Source organism: Peromyscus maniculatus, chromosome 4 (genome assembly GCF_049852395.1).
Source record: "Peromyscus maniculatus bairdii isolate BWxNUB_F1_BW_parent chromosome 4, HU_Pman_BW_mat_3.1, whole genome shotgun sequence".
In the NCBI taxonomy this organism is placed as follows: Eukaryota; Metazoa; Chordata; class Mammalia; order Rodentia; family Cricetidae; genus Peromyscus; species Peromyscus maniculatus.
This window is the reverse complement of record NC_134855.1, coordinates 55,391,694-55,417,427: the sequence shown is the minus strand read 5'-3', so window position 1 is coordinate 55,417,427 and position 25,734 is coordinate 55,391,694. Positions and strand designations below refer to the sequence as shown.

General features: G+C 42.0%; 1 protein-coding gene across 14 annotated transcripts in view; it reads left to right on the top strand.

Annotated features, from left to right (window-relative positions):
• Positions 1-25,734, top strand: part of Znf385b (zinc finger protein 385B) — a 396,470-nt gene that overhangs the window by 307,941 nt on the left and 62,795 nt on the right. For 8 of the 14 annotated variants that reach the window (XM_076569760.1, XM_015988633.3, XM_076569753.1 and 5 more), the window contains 2 exons: positions 12,519-12,557; positions 17,786-17,896. In XM_076569760.1, coding sequence (XP_076425875.1) covers positions 12,519-12,557; positions 17,786-17,896 — 150 coding nt within the window. Of the gene's footprint in view, positions 1-12,518; positions 12,558-13,276; positions 13,612-17,785; positions 17,897-25,734 lie in introns of those variants that run through there. The other 6 variants (XM_042275529.2, XM_076569754.1, XM_076569758.1 and 3 more) reach the window with 2 other exon arrangements.

The window sequence follows — 25,734 nt, the reverse complement described above, 5'->3', positions numbered from 1 at the left end:
CTGGGTTTTTTGTTTGTTTTTGTTTTCTTTTAAATAAGCATCAATTCCAGTTTATGCTGTTCTTATTATTCAGGATGTAGGGCTCTCTACCAGAGTATGGTCAAAGGACCAGGAGCCACACCCTTAGAGAAAACTAACTCTTTCTCCCCCAGAAGCCATCAGCTGTCTGTATCCCTTCAGTTAGGGGTGGGGACTCCTGAATCCCTTCCCCTTCCATGATAGAACATTGATTGGCTTGATCTTCCGCCAGTCATATGTAGACAGCTACAGAATCTGTGGGTTCATGAGTACAGAAGACACTGTTCACTCTGTTCTTCTGACCTCAGCTCTTCAGTCTGTCTACCCTCTCTTTGGCAGTGGCCCTCAGCCCTGTGGCCGGCACCAGGGAGGGAGTAGGGGAGACAGTCGGACATGAATGTCCTATTTGTGACTGAGCACTCTGATACTATGTCCACTCAGCAGAATAATAGTGGTTGGTTCACCCCTGGGGCCTGTGAGTTCCCAACCACAGGTTCTTGGCCAGATTTACAGTAGCAGACATGTGTTTCCTCCTATGGAGCAGGCCTTAAATCTAGTTAGAAATTGGTCAGTGACCTCCATGACACAGGCAGTTCTTAGCTTGCCTCAGTCACCAAGTCTTTGTGTGCCCATAATATAGTGGGAAAGCTCAATAAAAAAAAAAGGTAGGGAAATATTAATACATAAAATAATCTCGACAGCCCAAGAGAGGGATTTCTAAGTGAGATACCCAGTGATTGATCGTGGTGGTACCCAAAGAGTACCCACCAGTAGCCCATCCAGTAGCACAGTGTTTTGTTTTTCTTTTTGTTTTTTCTTCTGTCTTTTTCGCCTTCTTGATTCTTGTGCTCAGAATTAAGCATTAAGTCTCTTTGTGGATGAGCAGCACGCTGTGGAATATTCCAGTCTCTTTGCTTTTATGGCTGCATTGAGGGTGCTAAAGATGAATTGGAGTGCTATTTAGCAATCTGTGAAGTTAAAACACATCTGCAAGCTTAGTAGGAATCTTGGAAAAAGACTTTCTCACAAATTGAGCTTTCACTTTAGTTTTTTTTATAACTTCCTTTTTATGTTTGGATGCTTGAAATAAAATGATAAATAGCTTAAGTTATATGAGTGATACCCTGTTTCCCTGGGACTGAGAATCACAGGGCGTTGGCATGTTTTGAAGACATATGACAATTAATTATTTTAATGTGCTCATGTATGAAACAGGCTACTTGTCATTGTTGGGCATTTTGTGGGTCGCAAGGTTGAAGGATATAGCCCAGTGTCCCTGTTTCTTCTAGTAGAGTGGGCTAGCACTGAAAAGAGCGAAAATAATGAGACAGGCGAGGGCTGGCCTCCACTTTCACCGAACCTGAGTTGAAGTGCGTGTGCTTCTCACAGCTTATTCACGTGGGGCCTCGTTTTAAGTGCCTAACACATCCTCCCAAAGTCAAGCTGAGAATCCTCCTTGGCGCACCGCACACATCGTATTCGGAAGATGCTTCTGTCTTGTCAGTCCCAACACGAGCTCTTGTAGGCAGAGTTTCTGGAGCCAGGTGGAGATCTGAGGCGCAGCAGCACAGCGGAGCCTCTCTCTCCCACTGGCCGGTGGCTAGCAAATAATCCTCCTGGTTGAAAACAGGTCTCCTTCCAGTTTCCTCACTTTTCACAGTGGACACCAAGCTCCTGTCACAGTTAAGATGGTTCCTTGTCACTGCGGTGGAGTCAAACTCCCAGACTCTCCGTTCCCCAAAAGGAGCAGAAGCTATCAGACACAGAAATGATGATCAATCACTGCTCAGGCGGGACACTTGGAAGCACTTCCCATCTAAATTAGGAGATGGTGTCCTTCCTAAGGTTAGTCAGTCGTGAATTCGTTATATTCCACCTCTTGCAGAAGCCATCAGGAGGATCCCCTTTAATCTGAGAAGTGACTGGCTTCAAAGGAAGGCATGACTCCAGGTCCTGCTGGCCAGTAAAGCAGGGTCCATGTGGGAGCCAAAAGGGAGAGGCCTCTGCTGCTTCCCAAGCAGAACATGAGAGTGATATCGAGAGGGTTACTTTTTTCATTTTTCTCCATCTTAAAACTGGGCGGCATGATGGTATCTTCCTATTCACATCATTATATAATGAATGTGTAAGTAGATTATATTCATAGAGAACTGAGTAGGATTGAATATTTGGGAAATTTCTAAAGTTTATGGAATTTGATTTTCCTTTTGGGAGAGAGGTGAATGTTGCATAACATCGCAATATTATTTTTAATCAGATGTTTACAAAGTGACTCAGTATAGCAAGGCACTATACTTACAAATAAATAGTAATGTATATTAATATTTCAATCCTTTTGATACCTTCTAACTGTTGTAAATAAATAATGTTCAACACTAGAACTGGCTTTGTGCATTGGAGTAACTATAATTAACATAGATAATAAGGTTATGCATGTGGCCAAGAACTGGAGTTTATGAAATGAGTGCTCCAGTTTAAAATACTTGTACTTGGTGTGGTTTGAAAAAAAAAGAATGCCCCCACAAAAGAGTAGCACTTTTAGGAGATGTGGCTTTGTTGGAGTAGGAATGGCCTTGTTGGAGGAAGTGTGTCACTGTGGAGGCAGGCTTTGAGATCTTATCTATGTTCAAGTCACACCCAGTATCTCAGTTCATTTCCTGCTGCCTGGAATGTGTAGGACTCTCAGCTACCTCTGCAGTACCATGTCTGCCTGAACACTGCCATGTCCCACCATGATAATAATGGACTGAACCTCTGAACTGTAAACCACCCAATTAAATGTTTTCCTTTATAAGAGTTGCTGTGATCATGGTGTCTCTTCGCAGCAATAGAAACCCTAATTAAGACACCTAGTTTCAGTGTATGTTCAGTTTGTTCCAGCTGAATGAGATGATGGCAGGCCATACATAGAGGTCAGAATCACCTGACTTCCTCCAAGCACTAAAGATGATCACAACTGAATTCTGGGAAGGCTTGGTAGAGAGTCTATCCAGGGGAGGTTGAGGAGGAACAAAAAAGAATACAATTAATTTGATTGCACTCTGTTTTTCTTTAAAGTTACTTGGAAAGCTCTTGGGAAGCTGAAAGCTATTTATCTATGAGACTTTGTCATTATAATTTGAAGATGCTTTAGTCTGCATTATTCATTAGTGAAACCACAGATAGGCCAGTGTCCCCTGAGGAAGTGATTTGACTCAGTCCTAATAGTCAACATTCCAAGTTATCCTTCACATACTGATAATGAACATTTATTCCTAAAGTCCCCCCCAGCTTTTTACTTTGGGTTTTCACATCTCCCTCCACTGCTTTCCTTCTCCATATACCTTTTTTTCCTGGATTTAAATCACTTTACCCAAACTCTGAGTAATTGCAACTTACTAGGTTCCATCCTTAGTATCATATAGACTTTTAGGGTAAGTACATATGTATGACAATCTTTTTTTTTTCCCTCTCGGAATAAAAATGTCGGCTTAAATCAAATTTTATTCAGAGAGATGTGCATTTAATCATAGACAGTAGAATCAGCAGAAAAATACAAAAATCTTTAGACTTTTGTAAGTTAAAACTAATATATTTTTTGAATCGGTTATTTAAAAAATGCACTTTTTGGAAAGGCAGGGTGTGCCACCCAGCTGATCAGTCCTGGTGCAATCAGAGGCTACATTGTCTTCAGAGAGCTGCTGTCTTCCAGGCCTGGCCCCTAGAACGGATGAATAGCTTTTGTGACCCCCAGACGTGGAGTTTCAAAGAACTCCACATCTGGGGAACAGTCCTTTTGTTACGGTGCTAGAGGAATATCAGAATTTCCTGGGAGTGGGTCATCACAGGAAATTATCAGCAATTCATAGACTTTCCTTTTTGCGTTCGCTCCAGCCTCAAGGGTAATCACAAAAGATTATAGTCTCCATTTCAGCTTTCACATCTCCGAAATATTCTTCTCTGCTGAGAGCATGATTGATTCCCGGAGGACAGCTTTTAACCCTAGCTTTAGGAGGGCTGGTCAGACTAAAGTGTTTCCATAACTGCCAGTCACTGAGATTGTGGATGACTCTGTTGTAGGGCAGGTATTTGGTGATTCCGGACTAATTATACAAAACATTTTAAACAACATGACTTATATTACTAGGTAGAGGTAAAAACGTTAGACATGATAGGAGAGGCATAATGGTCAATAAAAATTTCAGATGAATGTCCTGAAAACTGAAGGACCAAGCATCCTGATAGAACTAATTTCAGAAAATGAAAAATAATAATAATAATTTAAGACCATTTCTGAAAATCTCCCTACTACATGGATACATTTTGCTCAAAATAGTAGGTTTTTTTGGGGGGTTGTTGTTTCTTGTTTGTTTGTTTGTTTGTTTTATTAGCTGTGCTGGCCTTGAACTCGTGGCACTGATCCTTCTTCTACTATCCAAGTGTTGGGATCGCAGGCATGTGCCCCATCTGAAACAATACTTCCGCTGAGCATTCCCGAGAGACACTTGGGTGTTCCCTGCCCAATCACTGTGTTGTTCGTGTAGTATTTTCTTGGTTTCTTTCATTGTTCATGTTTAGTGTATGCAGGCGCATGCACCCATTCCTGTGCATGTGGAAGCCAGGGGTAGACATTGGGTGTCTTTGAGACAGGGTCTCAAACTCAACCTGGTGCTCATCACTTGGCTGGACTAGCTAGCCAGCAAGCTCAGGAGACCTGCCTGCTGGCCCCTACTCCAGAGCTGTGGTTACAGGCATACGACACCGCACGTGATTATTTTGCCTGGCACCTAGGGGTCCGAACCCGGGTCCTCATGCTTGCAGATCAAGCGCTCTATTCACTGAGCCATCCTCCAACTCTGTCTCTCTGTTTCTCGATCAGAAAAGGTTGATGCCATATCTGTGCAAGCAAACTGGATGCCTGTTTAAAGTGACTGTCATCACTGCCTTACTCTCCCCTATTTTGTGGTGGCCCTATTTAGAGAGAAGACGTTGTGTATATATCTGAAGTAAGTTTGGGTAATAAATTTTCCTTTCCTGGAAATAACCGTCCTCTTACAGATTTAAAAGAAAATGAAGGTGCTTCTACTTAAAACTACTTTTGGGTTGAACTCCTTGCCTCTCTGCATTCATGTAAAATAATTTCAAGTCAAATGAACAAATTTTGAATGTCAAGCTGTACAATTAGCAGAGCCTTATTCAATAAAGCAATTATCACTGTTGCAAGCAGAGTGAGGCATTTTATTACAGCTCTTTATTTTCCCTTACAACTGTTGTATATTTTTAGAATATACATGGAAAAACAAACTTGCACCAGGAGTGTTTTCCGCTGAGAAGAGCTGATAAATGCATCCGTGCACAAGCACACAAAGGGACAGCAGGAATAGGGAAACATAATAAAAATTAGCTTTGATAGTCCATGTCCGTAAAACCACTCAGGCACTGTTTGGCAATTCAAATCATAAAATGTTAATTTTGATGAGATGAGCCTGCAAGGAGCAACCAAACACTCAGATCCGAGAGTGGGCTTCCTTTGTGCACAATCGAGACAGGTAGACGACGTTAGAGTTCATCCACAGGATGCTCCCATACCATGGGCTTCCGGATAAGCCGCTGTTAGAGTTTGAATATGGCGTGTCCTCCACAGGCTTGGGTGTCAGCTGCTTGCTTCTCAACCAGTGACACTGTTTTGAGAGGTTCTTGAAACTTGGGTAGCGCCTTGTTGAAGAAGGTCACGAGGAAGACGTCCTTGAGGGTCATCCTCCTTTCTAGTCCCCTCCCCTCCTCTGCTTCTTGCATCTGGATATCCATGTAATGCTTGGCACATTGTTGCATTAACATTTTGTTTCTGTTGTGTATCTGTGATTCACATTTAAGGCTACAGTGTGGCTTGTTTGTGGAGCATGTGCTTAGCTACGTGCGTGCGTGCAAGGCTCCAGGCTCAATCCTGAAAGCATAAATGACTGGAAAAGGAAAATTTAACTGGCCATCTCAGAGTTTTGTTTGCTCAGTCTGGCAGCGATAGAAGATCTGTTCTAAGTAGAAGAGGCTTCTACACCATCACTAAATTTCTCAAACTCTTTCCTCTTTCTCAAGTGAAGAAGGTTATACTAAAATCAGACTGGTTTGCATAGAGTCTAACCTACCTGCTCCAACTAGAATTCCATTTTCAGTGTGTTACTGTATTGGATTTCCAGTGTGGGTCCTTTTTAGAGGTGTGAATTCTACTACTCAAAGCAAAATTAAACAAAGAAGCATCCTGGATGTGGGGGCACATGTCTTTAGTCGTTGCATTTTCAAGGCAGAGGCAGGATCTCTCTGAGTTCAAGGCCAGCCACATCTACAAAGCAAGTTCTAGACAAGGCGACGCAGTAGTAATTTACCACTACACAGGGAGTGGACCAGGAAATCCAAGCCCGGTTTTAGGACTGTAACATTGCTGTGCATGCGGCCTTGCCACATCTCAGTTCTCACATTCTTAGTGTGAGAGTAAGCAACATGTAATCGGGCACTTACAGGGGAGAATGTTTATGCTTTGCAGAATTAAGAATCTATCAAACAGGTCCACATCTCTGTCTTTATTCCAAGAGGAGTTTCCTTTTCATCTCTTTTTTTTTGGGGGGGGGGGGTTCAAGACAGGGTTTCTCTGTGTAGCTTTGCGCCTTTCCTGGAACTCACTTGGTAGCCCAGGCTGGCCTCGAACTCACAGAGATCCACCTGGCTCTGCCTCCCGAGTGCTGGGATTAAAGGCGTGCGCCACCACCGCCCGGCATCTTCTCTATTTTTAATCTGCATCACGGACCTGATTTTCCTCAGCACTGTGCTGTATATGTTGGGTCCTTGAGGAGCATTCCAACTTGTTTAGGCAAAACAGTTTTGAAAGAATGCCATTTAATGTGTTTTGCTGTTCCGGAGGTGTATTGATTTTTAAATCAGGAACGATCACCTCCCTAGTCTCTCAGAAAGCTCTTGTAGTGTTTTGTAGCCCTTATACAGAAAGCAAGTAAACATATCCTCACTTACAGGAATTTGGAGTTCTCACACCAGTTATCCTTAAAAACTGCATCTGCCCGTGTCAGTGTGTAGAATCAGGTGACATGCTTGCAAATTCCCCCTTAAAACAATAAAGAATTCTATTTTTTAAATAATATTTCTCAGACTTATGTTGGGGTACTAAATTGTCTGCTATAGAAATTTAATGGATATATTTGGGGGGGCGTTTTCAAGTGATGATTTTTGAAAGAAAAAGCCAACTCTCTTTGGGCCTGGTGAGATGGCTCAGCAGGTAAGAATACTTGCAGTGTGTACACAAGGGCCTGAGTGACCTCTAACTCCCTGTACCCACCCACTTAAAGAACCAGCAGTGGCTGATTGTGTGCCTGTGACCCCAGCACTGGGAGTGGAGACAGTCCCGTGGCCAGCCAGACTAGTGATAGGTAACCAACTGCTGATTCAGTAAGATACCCGTCTCGAGGAAATAAGAAGAATCATGCTAGAGCAGGGCACTTGATGTTCTTTTACACACACACACACACACACACGTACACACACACACACACGTACACACACACACACACGTACACACACACACGTACAGACATGCATACACCACACACACACACACACACACACACACACACACACACACACACACACCACTAGAAGCCAATTTTGAAGATTATCTTCTATCTAGCCTGTCTTCCAAACATTATGATAGCTCTCTTCTTCAAATGTGTTCCAGAACAATCATTCTCGTAACCTGCCCTCAAATGAAAAGATTCCTTAGTCTGAGTCCCTGAAATGATATATGTTATTTTGTTTTATTTCACCCCAAGGAGACACAATACTAGACAATGCAGGAGTCAGTCTATTTATTTTGCATTCTCTTGGTGAAACCAATTCCTGTTGTTATTATTCTGAACAGCGAACTGTAACAACTTCATGGGTATTTATATTTGTGTCATACAGTTCATAGTCAACCATGTATTTTTTAAAATGTTAGTATATTTTATTGAGAAAAATAAAACAACACTTTGAAGGAAGCAACTTCTCTGGGGATAAGAAAATATTAATCTTATTTCTCACTATTTCATTTATTGTACAGAGCTATTAAATTTTGCAATAGAGGTAAATTCTCATTAATTTCTTCAATGATCCCAAATAAGTTTTAGCTCCTTTACAAATTCCTTAATTTTTCTCATTTCTTTCAAAGGCCTATGTAGCAATATGATAGGAAGTATTGTTACAGTGTCTTTGCAGATGAACACAAATCTATCAATTCTGTGTTTATAATTTGACCAGAAATTATTTTAATTATAGGAACATTGAGAATAAAATGAAAACCTTCTTGGAATGTTCTTTGTATCCTGATTGGGAAAAATGCTTTCTTTCCTCATGATTTTAGTCACATGTCAACATTTGCTTGTTTAAGAATGGAAGCAAGGACAAGTTTAAGTTCCCTTAACCAGAGCTCGGCTTTTTACCGTAATGCTTCTCCCTTCCCCGAGAGCAGCCGTTGTGCTTAGGGCTGAATTTGGTCTGGGTTTTCTGACTCATTAAATCAACCAGTCAGACTTTGCATAGTTGCCATTAACCTGAATTGGGAATCCTGTGCCCCAGAATCTCAGCTCATTAGTTTGTTCGTCTAACACTCAGATAGGATCATCACTCTCCAAGTTAGTGCTGGGTATGAGTGTAAGTAGTGCTGTACCCACGGAGGAATAAGTTGACCATCTCTTTGTTTAAACTGAACTCTGTGATGGCTCCCTGGTGTGGCATTCCGAATTACACAGCAGCCTGAATACAACTTTGAGTCATTTCTCTTGAGCCTTTGTAGCATGGGAAATCACCAGGCATGTGGGCGGCCAGAAAAAGAGAACCTTTTATATATGTAGTGACAATGTTTGCTACATACAAGGATCCACTGTCAGAGTTAAGATAGTCCATGTCAGTAAGAGACACACACTAGACTTCTGGCATCTCGCAGTAACAAAACAGCAACACAACTGCTGGAAAGAGTGAACTTTAAAGATTATTCTTTCTACTCAGAACGGCTTAAAGATGGTCTGTCAAGCCAGGCATGCTAACTCACACCTATAATGCGGCACAGGGGAGGTTGAGGTCAGTGGATTGCCTATGAGTTTAAGGCTAATCTGGGCTGCATTCTGAGTTCCAGACTAGCCTGGGCTATAGAGTGTGGCACTATTAAAAAACAAACAAACAAACAAATAATTGGTGGTGGAGGAGAAAGAAGGAGAGAGAGCAATACAGTGACTCTTAATGACATTCCATGGTGTGTGTGTGTGTGTGTGCGCGTGCGTGTGGTGTTGGGGGTGTGTATATACACACACTCACAGATCAGTGCCTTGCTCAGCCATCATCAGAGAAGCTTCCTCTGGTAGCAGATGGGAACAAATACAGAGACCCACAACCATCCATTATGGAAAGAGCGAGAGACCTTGGAACACGCAACCCCAAAAGGGATGTTTCTAACTAATCCCTCCCCTCAGGGCTCAGAGAACCCTGCAGAAGAGGAGGTTAAAAGAGTGTAAGAGCCAGAGGGGATGGAGGACACCCAGAAAACAAGGCCCTCTAGATCACCATATGAATTCATAGATTGAGGTAATATGCACAGGTCTGCATCAGGTCCCCTGCATATATGTTATAGCTTCCAGTTTAGTGTTTGGGTTTTGTTTTTGTTTTTTTCCAGAGACAGGGTTTCTCTGTGTAGCTTTGCACCTTTCCTGGATCTCGCACTGTAGACCAAGCTGGCCTCGAACTCACAAAGATCCTCCTGGCTCTGCCTCCCGAGTGCTGGGATTAAAGGCGTGCGCCGCCGCCCAGCCAGTTTAGTGTTTTTAATGGGATTCCTGAGTGTGTACATGAGTGGGTTTCTGATTTTTGTGCCTTCTCTTTTCCTTCTGTTTATTGGTCTTGTCAACTCCAACATGTTTTTGTTTTATCTTACTATGTTTAAGATAGTTTAAGAGTCTTCTGTATTTTCTTTTGATCCTGCAAAATGAGATTGTAGAAGAACTACCAGAAATCGCAGACTTCTACAAACTGTTCCTTCAGAATAGATGAAGACTATTTTTTCCTTACTCCAAGCCATCCTCTTTGTGGATGGCATAAACGTGCTTGTTGGCTCTCGGAGCCCCTGCGGGACTCCGTGGACGAGATCACGCTTTCTCCCTGTACTCATTTGCTTCTTCCTTGACAATCTCACACACGTATATAATGAATTTCAGCCAGTTTCGCCCATTACCCTCTCCCATCCCCTCCTCTCTCCCACTGAAACACTTCTTCCTCTTTGTACTCTGAGATCTCTGTTTTTGAAGTAACTTTAGAGAGAGATTGCTCTTCAATAATGAAGCTGTCGCTTTTAAATGTGTCATTTCATGAATATTTGAAGTGTAATGAGACTCTTTTGTCACTGTTTTTCCCCATAAGTCTGATATTAAGAAAGAAGGGGATGAAAAAGAATATTCTTTGTGTACTACAGTAATTTGATAATGTCACAGTTAAAAGGCTGATGCTTAGCCAAACTTCCAGAAGGTCCTAAACCACAGGGTTTAGTAACTGAAGTCCTCTTTGCAGTAGTAAAGGGAAGGCAGGTGCAATTAATAACACTCTGCCCCACCACCCCCACCCCCACCACCCCCACCGCACTGCGCTGACCGGTAATCTCTTATGTATTTTCAGAGTGTTTTGTTTACATCCTGTTCAAACAGCTACAACTTGACAAGGGGGCAGAACCGCCCAAATTTTACAGGGCTTTCAAGAAGTTACTCAATTAAAAGGAGGGGGTGCATATTAAAAGCAGACAGAATCAAAAAGAGAAAAACCAGGGGCACTTCTCTGAGACACTTGTGCAGGCAGCTGCCTTCTGGACTCCAGAAGCTCTAGACTCATCCTGTGCCACATGATACATGGTCCCAGCATCCTTTGGGGTGTTCCTTTGCCAGGGTCAGTGTAGAGGGAGAACCCTGCCTAAGCTTGAAGCTTGACTCATAAGGGTGAACAGCAACTGACTTTCTAAGGACCTGGGGTTCTTCATCCGTATGGGGGAAGTCATCAGTGAGAAGGCATGAGCTAACCCCTCCATGTATCCTAGCCTAGAGTAAGGCTCCGAGAAGCGAAGCCGCTCTTCCGACGAAGATGTTTATCAGTGTTATGGCTCATCTAGAGAAAGGAACTCTGAGGCAGACACCCTTGCAGGATGACACTGATGTCACAGGCCAAGAGGAGCCTTCTGGATAGTGAGGCCTGAGAAGGTCAGAAAGGCAGAGGAGAGCCCAAGGTTGGACAGTGCACAGGAAACAGGCTTTGTTTGTTTGTTTGTTTGTTTGTTTCCCATGCCTTCTTAGTTTGCTTTCACCCTCCAGATAGCAGTTAGTTAGTTTGTACCGTCTCACATTTCAGTGTTAAAACAATGTTCCTCTCATCTGTGACTCATGTCCCCATGCAGACCAGAACATCATCTGAGCCACAATAGGACTCCAGAACTATTTATTGGATGGATGATTTTAAATATATATATAAAAAATACTGAAACCCTGGCTTCTAATTCTGTTTAGTAGGAATGGACTTACTAAACTGTGTAGATAGTCTGTGCTTACCAATTTTTTAAGGACATTATTACTATAAATTGATGATTGGTTTAAAGGTGAAATTACCTTAAGAACAGCATGGATAAAAGAAAGTCTCCTATAATTCTTGAACAACATTCCCACTTACTAGGGTAGCACCTGGGCTATTCCTAGGCCCAGCCTTCCTCCAAAGCTAAATTATTTAAAGACATGGGATGTAGCTTCAATTGCAGCTTCTTGAGACATATTGGGGTGGCCAGACAAATTTGTGATTTGATTGATGTCCCATCTAGAAAATCACCTTGTGTCTAAAATGTAATCCAGCACCTGCCCACACAGCGCTGGAGACGCTGCCCATCTCAGTGGAAGGCAGCGGGCTGCCTTTCTGTGTCGGAGTTTCTCCATAGCCATCTGTTCCCATGTGGTTGCTCAGCCCGTGCAGCTGCACATGACTTGGGAAAGTGGCAGTCTGGATACATACTCATACAGGTTTGTGGCCCTCATGATCATGGCGAATATACCAGAGAAGTTTGCTCTCATTTTGATGTAATCGATGGGGTGATCGGGCCAGCTTCATTAGTTCATCTTGGAGCGCTGCTGTCAATCATTAATTCACCCGTCCCTAGCCTCCAGTTGCCTCCTGGGTTCCTGCCTCCTGGGTTCCTGCTGCCAGCCACTACCCCATCTTCCATGTCTATTACCTGCCGCTTAATTGCACTGATCTGATACGCTTTGCTTTTCATTTCCATGTGGTTTTCGTTGGACACACTGCGAAGTAGTCGTCTTGGCTGCTGTATTTACTGTAGTTAGCGAGCTTTTCAGGCTTCTCCACCTACGTGGGCGGGGAGGTGGGTCTCTAGGACATGCCAATACGTGTGAATATGCACATTCTTCTCAAAGCACCAGATGATTACTTCTAACTTTTACTTTTTTTAGAAAAGAAGAGGCTTATTTGGGACCAATAAATTCTGCCAGGTAAGGGATTCTGGTAGCTGGAGCAGTGTGGCAGGGATTTATTTATTTTTCCTTTTATGAGCTTTGTTATGATTATTTCCCAGCAAATCATAATCTTCCCTCTCCACAGACTTTTTTTCTGTAAACAGAAAATGACATGCGCTAAATTGATATAACTAAGTAACAAGCATTTGGTCATATAAAACTTACATTGTACACTTAATAAACTGTTGAAAGCACTCATTTTTAACAATTAAATGTCTATGAACTGCCAATTAAATCTTTAAAAATATTGCTTTGGTGTATAATTGCAATTCTTCCAATAATTTACCTTAACATTCTATATTTGAAATTATTATATACATATGTAATTTTTTTATTCGGTAAATTTAACAGCTTGACATTTTAGGATTTATGGGAATGTCTTTATTAATCTAGGGTCCATTATTCATTCTGGAAATCACTGAATGAATAATAAAAGAGTTACCACTGTCGTGTGACTTCCTGGGGAGATGTAAAGAAACATCTGCTCAGCCCAGTTGCTGAGGGATGGATTCTGTCCAAGTCTATTGTCCCAGTTCCGTCAATGAGTTTATTGGGGCTATTCACAGGAGTGTGCACAACTCAAAGGTAGCCAAACTACCGGGAAGCCTTATGGGTAACATACAGGCATCTCTGCCACTGAGAAGTCCTACCCACAGTACAGGTGTCTCTGCCACTGAGAAGTCCTACCCACAGTATGCACAACTCATATAAACTGCACTCCTGGGAAGCCCCCCTGGGCAGTTCGCAAGCTGCTTCATGACCAGAGTGACCCCCACAGTCCACTGCTTACTCCTGTGTAGCCTCAGGGGAGGGAGAGACCTCATAAAGGGCAGTGTGAAGGCTCCTGAGCCCCATAAGTGCCACGAACCTTGTGGGCTTTCCCTCCCTCCAGTGGGGATCTCGGCTGCTCTGAGTCAACGTGGTGATGATCACATTCAACCCAGCTTCACCACAACTGTTGATTTACTCGACAGATCTCATTATGACTACAGAGAATGACCATCCATTACCAAAAAAAGGGCAATTAATGGTAATTCTTTTCATCTAACTTTTAGAACATTGCAGGAAGACATGAAACAAGACTTCAGAATATTACCACTTTCTATTTTTAAAAATCTGAAAACTCTTTTTATGATGCTGCAAATCTAACTCTTGCCCATATGCTTCGGGCCTTGAAGGTCAGATGTCAGTACCGGGCCCTTGTTTCTAGGGATCAGACAGACTGGCAGCTAGAGCATCTAATGCCCTTTACACTTTTCTTTTAGTTAAGTCATGTCTGACAATAATATTTGATTAAAAAATTAAATTGTAGCTGGTTTAGACTTTCTGTAGCTGAGACAGATGCCACCCCTTAACGAAACAACTTAAGGGGTGGGGAGCATACATAGTTAATTTTCGTCCATGTGACCCAAACACAAAAGGAAACACAACCTAAAAAGAGTGACTTTATTCTAGATCACGGTCTCGGAGGGTTTTGCCAACAGTCCAAGGGCTCTATTTATTCTGGGCCCGTGATGAGGCAGAACATTGGTGTTGGGATGATGTGTCTGGCAGAGGCTACTCATTGGCTACTCATCTCATGGCAGATAAGAAGCAGGGTGTGAGGGAGGGACTGGGGGCCAGGTCTACCCTTCAGCAGCATGTGGTCCTCCAGGTAGGCCTGAGCTCTCCCAGGTTCCACTATCTGTGCCCCGACCACACCAGTGAAAGATGGAACACTGAGCCCGAGTGGGACATTTTCTATTCAAGCCATAGGAGGAGAGATTTCTTTGGGTTTCATTCTGTTTTGGCAGGGATGGCCTGATGACCTAGGCAGCCGCCATCCTGATGGGCAGAGGAAACAACAGAGGCTTGGGCTGGAGGGTTTCCTCCCTCTTGTCCTCTAGCTCCACCATGGTCCCCCAGCCTATTGGGCAGTGCCACTTGTGTCAGGATGTGCCATTGCCCGCTCCCCTCCCAACCTCCGCTCCCCACCCCACATCCCCGCTTAGCTGATCCTCTCTAGAAATGGCCTCACAGATGCACCCAGAGGTGTACTTCCCTCAGTCCACACTGGCACTCAGGATTTACCATCAAAATAAGCATCTATGAGAAAGATAAAAGAGATTTAGACAAGAGGAAAACATGGGTATTTTCGGGAAAATTCATGTAAGGAAATTGTCATTTTCCATAGAAAACAGAGTACTTTTTCTAATACTCATTTTTTATTGCTAGAAAGCCCTTTCTTTTCTAGTTATCCTATACTTTACAATTTAATTAATGATACCAACAACAATGAATGCAGTAATACGTATAATCTTTCTGTTAGACACATTCCTATAGTTGATGACTTTATTAGCTAACCACTTATTCTTTTTTTTAATTAATTAATTCATTTTTACATCCCAACCACAGTTTCCCCTCTGTAACCCCAATCCACTCCTCCTTGGTTTCTATTCAGGAAAGGGCAGGCCTCCCATGGACATCAACCAAACATGGCATATCCACTTGCAGGGAGACTAAGCACCTTCCCTGGTATTAAGGCTGGGCAGGGCAACCCAGTATGAGGACTAGGGTCTCAAAAGCCAGAAAAAGATTCAGGGACAGCCCCTGCTCCCACCATTGGGAGTCTCACAAGAAGGACAAGCTACACAATAGAGTGTCCTTTAAAGTGAGGGACATCAGAGGTAAGATTTTGATATGGCTAGCTGTGTGTCATTCAAATGAAGGCAGCAAGTCAGGAAACAAGGAAGCCATTAAAACTGCTGTCTCAACTGAATTGACTTTGTGAGGAAATCTATGATCTTCCACACTACAGGAGCCAAATCCGGTGCCAGTGTCTTGCAGGGACCTCCTTAACATGCTTTGGGAAGCAGGTGGCTGGGAACTTGTCTGCCTCTAGATTTGGAGTGTTCAGCCATGACTTACCCGTAGGGATGGAAAATAGGAAGCAATGTTTTCAGTCTGGTGTGGTACAGATGTCAGATTTGAGCAGGATACAGTTATATTAGGAATTCATTGAAGAAGAATTTAGGGGGAACAGTTCTATTCAAGGACTGTGTTGGATCCACCCCTAATTATCTTGATTTAATAAAAACTTTAAGCTAGAATATCTTAGGTTCATATTTTGTGTGTGCTTCTGTGCCGTACCTTAGGTAAAACCAGGAGATGTGCATTTATCTTAAACAATGAAAGTTTGTATTTTACAGATTAATTTTCAATATATTTTTAAATGAGTGATATAAAAAAATGTACATTCTAGCTATGGTTAATGAATATTATTATGTATGTTTTTAAAAGCACCTTGACACAAAGGTAAAGTACTAGTGTAGACATACCACAAAGCTGAGCCAAGTGCCATTCAGGAACCAACGTTGGGTAGATGTCTGTACAATTTTATCCTTCATATTTCACACATTACCGGATAGTATTTTACACAGTCTGAGAAGAAAAACCGCTTGATAAAAGTCTCTTTTGTCAACTTTGAAAATTTGGGGATTTTTAATACTGCCAATTAAGTCAGTCTGTTCTATTGTTAAGTCTAATACAAATGGATATGCTAATACATCAATATCCCTAGGAGCCATCAGAAAGTATTTCGATATATACATCTGCAAATAAAATAAACACCTAATGTTTTCTTTGCTGACTTTTGGAGATTTTCTTTTCTCACTGGTGGGTTTTTTTTTGTTTGTTTGTTTTTGTTTATCTTGATTGGTTTATCTAATTCTCATGCAATAAGATTCAAGGACTGTCGAGGTAGGACAGTGGTAACACTTGCCTAGCATTGCCGAGGCTCTAGGTTGGGATGTGAGACCCTGTCTGCCACTCCAGAACATGTACATGCAAACCATCACCCCGTCCCTTGACTGTCACCTCTCCCAACTCTTAAACTGTAGCAAAAAGGAGGCTGGTTCTAATCACTTTGAATTTTTATTTTTGGAGAACCTCATCTGTGAGGACACTGTGTTTACCTAGTCTCTACCCTCTCCCCTCACCAACATCTCTAGTGCTCCCCATCCCCTTCTCAGATCCATTACCTCCTCTTCTATAGTTATCATTGTGATTATATATATGTATGCATATATATATACATATATATATTGTTGTTGTTGTTGTTAATGTGACATTTACAACAATAACTGCCCTCTTTCTTGCTGTACGTAAGTTCTCCTAAGTGCTAATTTTATACTTTCTTGATTTATGCTCATGATCAGGGATGAGATTTATCTCTTCTCTCTCAGATGCCATCCACTAATCCAATGTTAAACTCTGAGCCGGGGAGATTTCCTAGCTGGTGGAGTCAGTTGACCTGTCCTTGCTCACGTCCCACCTGTTGATGAGTAATTCACCGCTCATCATCTGCATTGTTTTGTGAACTGCCAGTTGTCTGATGTTAATGCTGGGGATTAATTTCTGGGCTCCACGAGAGAATCATCACAGCCTCTTTTTATCTGCTCTGCGGATAGAATTGTCTCTTTTTCTAAGTGTGATGGCTCTACCATCATGTGTTTTTCTGTGGCTGAATACTTTCATTACTGTGTATTTTCCCAAATATGTATGTTTTATATGGGAGCCAAAAGGAATTGCAGGCTATAAATCAAAACCTTGCTTGATCAATATTTAAACAAGGATTGCATATTAACCAATCTCTTACATGCATCTGAGTGTTCATTTGTAATATACTTTCCAGTACAGTGAATTTCAATCCATAGGACATGAAAGCTAATAAATTATTTGAAAATAAAGATACACACTTTCTCTTCTGTAATAAGAGCCTGACATTTACAACTTTGCCATAAATCAAAACTTAAGAAGTTAAATATATCTGTAATGACTGTCACTGAGATCATTCGAGACCATGCTGAGCATTATCGCTTCCTACAAGGACAACATTAACAACTTAATTTTAACCCGAATGCGTGGATCTTTGGTTTTCTTGTAGTATGGTTCTTTAAAATGTCCCAAGCATCCTTTCATCGATAGTAGGTTGCTAGGGATGTGGTAATTCTCTTGTGGTCCTTTGTGTGTTATGACTTCAAGCAGGTCTCTTATTCTTAACTCCCAGAGACAACATTACTGATGAGTGAGATTCTTGGATAGCCTCGTTTGGGAACTAAGAGTTAAAACCTTCAGGAGTAGTTCTGCTCCTCTTCTTTGCCCACGTTGCTGTCTTTCCTTTGAAGTTAATTTTGACCTTGTGCTTCCCATCCTTTGCTCTTCAGATGGACCCTGTGCAGAAAGCAGTCATCAACCACACATTTGGAGTCTCCATTCCCCCAAAGAAGAAACAAGTGATTTCTTGTAATGTCTGCCAGCTTCGTTTTAACTCGGATGTGAGTATCACTTTTTTATCGCTCTCTGAAGTGTGTTGGTTGTGCCGGTGCTGATTGGCCTGAATGTCTTCATATTTGCGTGCTCCATGGCATCTCAGCCTGGTTCCTCATGACGGCCCACTGGCTCCAGTGTGTCCAATTTCCAAGTGACTTAGATTCAGTGTTTCCAATATGAACAGTAGGACAAGTGACTGATCATAAAAATTAAGATGCTTTCTTGTTTTACTCGATTCTACTGATTCTATTTGCTTGTCAAAAATACTTGAAAATTAGAAAATATGAAAAAAAAATTGAGTGGATGCCAAAAATGTTATTTTTGACAAGAACGATCACATTTCAGGCATGTATTCAATCTTACTAAATAGCTCAAAGACTAGTGTATTATACAAGTTATGTTTCCATTTCATATAAATACAGGAAAAAATTTATAACTAGACAACACAGACATTCTGCTAAAAAGAGATACCAAAGAAAGGGTAAAATCTAAGATTTTTTAAATGCATAAAAAATTAATAACAGTAGAAACCTGGTAATAATTCAACTACCAAATAAAACCAGTTTCCAGTGCAGATGGGATCTAAAGACTGTATCTTGGGATTTCCCAAGTTTCTGGACTCAAAAAGCCATTTTGCAAAGAGCATACCACAGATTTAATGTGTTTTTAGAAATACAAAAATAACAGCCATCCTTCTTCATATATACCATGATGTGACATTTTCATAATTCTACACAGTAAGCACAGTGAAACTGCACTCACTGGAAAAGAAGTTAATCAGGACCTGAACAATCATATTTAATGTGATTTCCACCAGAGGCATGTTTGGTACCTCATAAGATTCCACACTGAAGAATTTAAATCCACCTAAATAATCAGAGGAACATAGGATGATAATTCCTTTGACACCTCAGTATTACTGAGATAGCAATTCTTCTCAGACTGTAAAGATAGCAGAATGAATATCCAAATTCCCCAAACCTTTTCTTTTTGTTAAAAAAAATCACCCACTTTTTAGAATACACATAGGAAAGAAGGAGAGATCCCTAGAGGCATAAATTTTGAAGATGTATACTTCCTGATTTCAGTACTTCCTACAAAACCCACAGCTACCAAGGTACATTGAAAAGTCACTCCATCTTGGGGCTGGAGAGAAGGCTCAGCAGTGAAAACTACTAGCTCCTTTTGCAGAGGACTTGGGTTCCATTCCCAACACGTCCATAACTCCAGTTTCAGGGGGGATGGCACCCTCTTCTGGTCGCCATGGGTACAGCACACACTAGTGCACCAGCATTGGTACAGGCAACACACTCATACATGTAAAGATAAATAATCTTCTTAACTCCTCATCCATTTTAACTCCTCACGCCTTACTTGTCATTCCTAGTTATTATCAACACTTAGTACTTTTTGTGTAACCTTCCAGAGGTTTTTTAATTATATCTAAATGTGAATGTGTTTTTCTTTTTCTTACATATAGAGTAACAAACTTTTCTCTACCTTTATTTGTTTGTTTGTTTGTTTGTTTGTTTGTTTGTTTGTTCGTTCGTTCGTTCGTTCGTTCGTTCGTTCGTTCGTTCGTTCGTTCGTTCGGTGTTCATGTACCAAACATGCACTATGTTCATATGTGTATACATATATGTGTGCAGGCATGCATGCACATGTGTGACCAAGAGTGTGAAGGTCAGAAGTTGATGTCGGGTGCTTTTCTCAATCTCTCTCCCCCTTGTTTTCTTGTGACAGGTTCTCTCACAAAACCTGGAGCTCATCTTTTCTGCTTGATTGTCTCGTCAATGAGCTCCAGGGATCTGATTTTCTGTCCCCAGCAGGTTGCTGCCCCACCTGGCTTCTACATGGATGCTCAGGTCCTCATGTGTGCATGGTGGACACTTTACCCATGGAGTCATTCCCCATCTCTTGCCTTCTATTTCTTACATTATAATGGTTCACTGAGAAGCCATTCTGTCAATGTAGAGCACTCCTTGACCTTTTTATTTGCAAACGTGCTAGACAAAGATACTTATGTCCTAAGAACCTAGATCCTCATGATATGTTGCCTTATATCACAGAGGGGAAGTAAGTTAACAGATGGAGTTAAAGGTGGTAATCACCTGTCTCTAAAATAGAAAGAATATCAATCACTATCCTGTGTGCCCAGTGAACAAGGCTCCTTGAAAAAGGAGGAGAAAGGCAGAAGAAGCAGTCATTAATGATTCATTGATCGCCCATTAATGGCTTTGAAGTTAAAGGAGTGTGCCCAAAGCCAAGGAATATTCACAGGTTTAGAAGTCAGTCTTACCAATACCTTCGTTTTAGCCCAGAGAGATGCACATCCCATTTCTGGTGCCCAACTATACCGCCAGTCTCTGTGTGCATGTCCCTAGTCTGTTTACTGAGTGCCGGTTAGTAGTTTGTGTGTACATGTCCCTAGTCTGTTCACTGAGTGCCAGTTAGTAGTTTGTGTGTGCATGTCCCATGGTTATTTGTGCAGTGTCGTACAGGTGATCATGTAGTTGTTTCCCACTTAGGAGTATTGCATGTATTTTCATAGTCAGTATACAGCAGAACTGGGACGTAAATCCGGGTGTCTTGCCTCTAAATCTGGAGGTGTGCCTACAGTACTATTTCCTGTAATTTGACTTTTGTCTAAGGATTAATTGAACCCCTCCTGGATAATGATGGAACATTCCAAAGAAGTAGCTTTTGCCAACAAGTGATATGTGACTGTCTTTGATCTGTCCTTAAACAGGAAAGCTAGAACATGTTGCCGATCTTCCACTCAGTTCTCAATTGTATGTACAACACTGCATTTGGAGTTTTGGAGGGCCAGGCATGGTAACACACACCTTTAATCCCACACTCAAGAGGAAGAGGTAGAGGTGGGCAGATCTCTGAGGGTTTAAGGCCAGCCTAGTCCACACAGTGAGTTCAGGACAAACGAGCTACATAGATCGTGTCAAAAAACAAAACAAAAAAGTTCTTGAACATGGATTTAAGTTCTGGTTCTGAACTTGGGAAATGACACCAATACTGTGGACCTTAGTTTTCTCTTTTATGGTGGGAAAATGGACCACTCCAGCTCTGTGGTTAAAAATAACCCCCATGGTATCACCATCAGCAGAATGGGACATAATCACATCTGCCATACTGATAGGACAGCCAAGACCTCAGAATGATGCTTGCTACGGTGTCATGGAAGCCAGGGGTGGTAGCACACCCTGCAATCCCAGCACATAGGAGGCAGAGGTAGGAGAGTGAGGAGCTGATGGCTAGCCTTGTCTACGGGGCAAGTGTGAGGCCTGGACAACATGAGACCCTGTTTGAAAAACAAAATCTGCCCCATGGGTGCTTTGAGGGGAGGTGTGAGAATTTCTCTCTACAGCTTAGAATTGCTCACACCTTTGGTGTGCGCTCACCATCATCCATTTTTTTTCTGAGTGTAACTAATATGGACAAGGACAGCTGCAAACATGTTAGCAGATGACCACCAGCTTCCTTGTACTACTCAGTAGCCCTGTGGAGAATAAAGAAAGAAATGAGATTTCTGAGTCATGCTTAGATTCTGGGCAATAAAACCACAAAATCTGGATGGCAGATTCAGAAATGTGACATATATGTGTTCCCAGTGTTTAGTAATGGCGCTATAATCTGCATAACTGAGCTCTCTAACTGAGCATTTTTTATTGGGGGAGAGAGTTTATTATTTTATAATTACCCTATTTACATTTTAATGCAAGAATTAAGAAGATCCTCATCCTTATTTCCTTTAATAACATTTCTAAATCAGCCTGAGACTGAATTGGCTCCACTCTTCAGTGTAGAAAATATGTTTATTGAAAGATCTGGAAGGCAAATTTGCACAGTAAACAGACTGCTCTCCACGGTGTCCTATAATGCACATAAAACATACCAGGGTAGGCCTGGTGCAGTAAAGCTCAGAGCGACCTAGTTTCAGTGTTCTGCAGCCCGCTTTGTCCAGCTTTTACCATCTCAATAGAACTTCATTGTCGGAAGCAAAAGGCTACAGCTTTATTTACACAATGAAGCCTTATGTAAATGAGCGAGCATTAATCACAAACATTTCCCAAGTGAACCTTTACAAATTGACACCATTAACTTTGCTAGGGGCAGCCACTGCAGTCCAGGAAGAATACACTTTCCAAAAGAGTCCTGGACCTTTGCACAAATATGTGCAGACGCCGAATCCTGCTTTCTCTTCATCTTTTTTCTCAAATCCCAACCTAGAGTAAACCAAATGAGGTTGTCATGAGCCCCCACATTCCTTTGTTCATTGACAAATGAGTGCACACTGTAGGGTGATCATAAATTGATGAGCCTGAGTAGGACTCTTTACCTATGGGCTGGAAAGTGCCATCTCCAGAGATGAGCCCAATCAGAGTGAGCTAACGTAAACTTCAAATAATACCTTGAGGCAAACATTGTTCTTTTTATGGCTAGGTCATCAGTTGGGAGATCACAAATAATTTCTAATTTACATATTAATTTCAATTCCTTGGAGTCCAGCAGTAGAAGGATTAAGGAAATAGAAGTGGAGTTTTACATAAGATGAGAGCAGGCAAGTTGGTTTTCCTCCGTGTTTAGAAACAGAGATGACGTCATCATCATCATCATCTCACCACAGGTCATCTTAAATGGTCCTCATCTCATTTGAGTCCCCATGCTTTGTAGGGAAACAGGAACAAGAGCAATAAGGTCGGTGATCTGACCGACTTTCACAGACTCTGGTTCAGGAATAGGCCCCAAAATGGTGGAATTCATCAGTAAGGCCACAAGTTAGGAAGCGTGAGATAGTATCCCCTGAGGCTAATGCCACAGGCTTCCATTACTTTTGTGGTACTAAACCATCTGATTTGCAAAGTCTCCAGTATTATGAATCCCACCGTAGTCTGCCTTCTCTTCGTTTGATTTGACTTTCTGGCATGTGTAGGTTAGTGAGTTTCATTGACATTGTCCTGTCTGGGCTCTGGTTTAGCTGGTATCTCTGGATTTTAGCTCCTCTGTCCTTCTTGCTACACTTAATGCCTTCCTGTCTGGGGATGTCAAGAGATGACTTCATGCCATTTCATTGATTGACCTCAGAATATTATAGATGGACAGGAAGCTAAAGGTTTGCTTCAAAGAGAAAATGGTAGGGTGACCAGCCATTTGTGTGAACATTTTTTAGGGTGACCTCACTCCCCTTATTCTTGACTGTAAACCTCTGAAATTTCGAAAATCGCAGTCATTCAGAGATCAGCCGCAATTCCCAGGACCGCAGTTAGCAGGCAATTGGTACTTGGGCGAGCCCCGGCACCCTCATTCTGCGTCTCTGTCATCTTTCTACCTTCATTTCGCTCAGATTGTGTCCTCCGGTCTTTCTGCCTCTGCCCACCTCCCTGCTCCGTTCGAGGTCGTATTCTGACCTCTTGATTTCTTTGGCAGTTAAAATCTCACAGTGCAAACTCTCCTGCCTTTTTGTAAACAAACTTCATCCACCAGGTGACATTTAAGAGGACGCCTTCCTGCTGTGTCTGCTAGAGGCTCAGGCATTCCCTGCAGTCCACCCAGCAGAATCCTCCCGCAGTCCTGAGGTTGGCTACAAAGCCACAGCTTTGGTCCCACAGACATTGTCTTCCCACGTCCTGTTGGTGGACCCTCCCCTCTCCATCTCTTGGCCACCAGCCCTGACTGTCCCTCTCTACGGGCTGCCCTGGGACACCAAGTCCCTGCAGTTGCTGCCCTACCTAGGAAATCACAGATCACCCAAGAACCTGGAACCTTGTTCGGCACCACCTTAGGAAATGTTTTTAAGCAGAACTGCTACAGGCCGTTGGCTGCGAGGCTTGTCTGAAACTCTGGCACCATTTAGTATTCTGGGGAATTCTGCAATTTGCTGTTGTCATCCGTGAGCTATCTTTTATCTCTAAAATAAGTCGTCCCTTGTTCTTCTCCATGTTCTCTTCCAAACCATTACATTGCTTCTTCCCTCCTTCGTTCTCCACTTCATCTTTTCTACGTCCCCAGCACTTTTCCTTTTCCTTTTTTCTTCTGCTGACACAATAGTCACGAATGCACTGCTTCCCATATCTCCCTTCCTTCAACGTTGGTAATGTTTTTATTAAGCTTTTTTTTTCTTAAGCAGATTCTTTGCTTTCAATTTAGAAAATTCATCTTTTAATATTTGACTCTCCCCAACATAAGATCACTGTCATATGAAGCCAACCTACTTCTATACATGAATTAAGGGTAGGCTTTATATGCTCCCTACCTCATATATATGCATCTACCTGCTGTCGGCCACCTCTACACTCTAGTCTATTGTCTTGAAAGCCCTTGGGATAAATAGCTACTCCTCTATGGTTTCATTTATGTAACTGCATATGAATTGTATAAAGTATAATATAAATATTAAATATATAAAATATACTATAAATATTAAGCCTCCTATTCTCAGGGGACCCACAAGCATGGTTTGGACATCCCTTCCCCCCTAAAAAAATCTTGCATGTATTGAAAACACAGACTGTTTTCCTTGACTTTCTTCCCTAAACAACACAGCATGAGAACTGTTACACAGAATTCATATTTTAAAGATGTTATCGATACTCTAGAGATGATTCGAAAAGAATACAGGCAGATATGTGCAAATGCCATGAAATTTTTATATAAGGAACTTCAGCACTCAGGAAGCTGCTGGAACAGTCCCTCACGAGTGTACATTCACAGATAAGTTGTACATGTTGGAGAGCACCGGTACCCAGTCTATTAGCTTTGACTTGTCCTAACATGGTTCCTATTTAAAAAAAAAAAAAAAGTCATGAAAGTTGCCGATTGCTGAAATGTGAGTCTCTGATGGGTTGGAGAAGGTCGGCCTTCAACTGAACTTTGCGGCAGGTGATTAAATATGGAGATGCTACAGGGATTGTGCTCTCATTGCTGACCCAGGGACTTCCATGCTTATTGTAAAATTTACATCTGCTATTAAGCAATACGGATTATTAGAAAAATTCACATTGTAAGTTTGAAACCCAACCAGTCCTGTCGAGAACAAAGGTGTAGCGCCCCCAAACAGAAGGAATCGATAGCTTCCAACGAAAACCTGGAAAGTGATAGCCGGCTTTTGTCAAACATTTTACATTTTTCCCCATAAATAAGACTATTTATATTGATTCTTAGGTTCCGAGGGTAGCGAAGCAGATAGGAGGTAATTAAAAGCATAAATCTCCAGAGCCCAAGAAGGTAATTCTCTGTTTCTCAGACAGAGCTGACAAAATGATGAACATTTTTTGCTCCAACATGACAGAAATATAGCGTGATTACATGGAACAGGGACACAGGGTGCTAAAAGTTTTCCTCAATGGCTGCCATTAAACAAAGCTCTTAAAAGTTCAGTCAGCTTTTTGAGGTGCATAGTAGTTCCTCATTAAATTCTCTAAAAGCCTGCTTCCAAGGTAGCACTGTATGAGTACGGCAACCTCTCGGTCCCCAGCACTCCCTTCGACTTGAAATAGATATGTGGAGAAATCAGGACTGATTCTAGACTCGCAACTCAGGGCCAGGGAGATGGCCTTCTCTGGTGAAGTACCTGCCAGGCAAGCATGAGGACCAGAGTTTGACGCCTGTCTGTAATCCCAGTGCCGGGGGTCCTGAGACAGGTAGATAGATGCCTGGAGCTCACTGGTCATCAGCTTAGCCAAACCAGGTTTTATTCAGTGAGTGACTCTGTCTCAAAAACAAACAAACAAACAAGTAAATAAGGTGAAGAACAGTGGAGCAAGATAATACATGATGACCTCTGCTCCATACATGTGCACACATACCTGCAAACATACATGCATGGGAG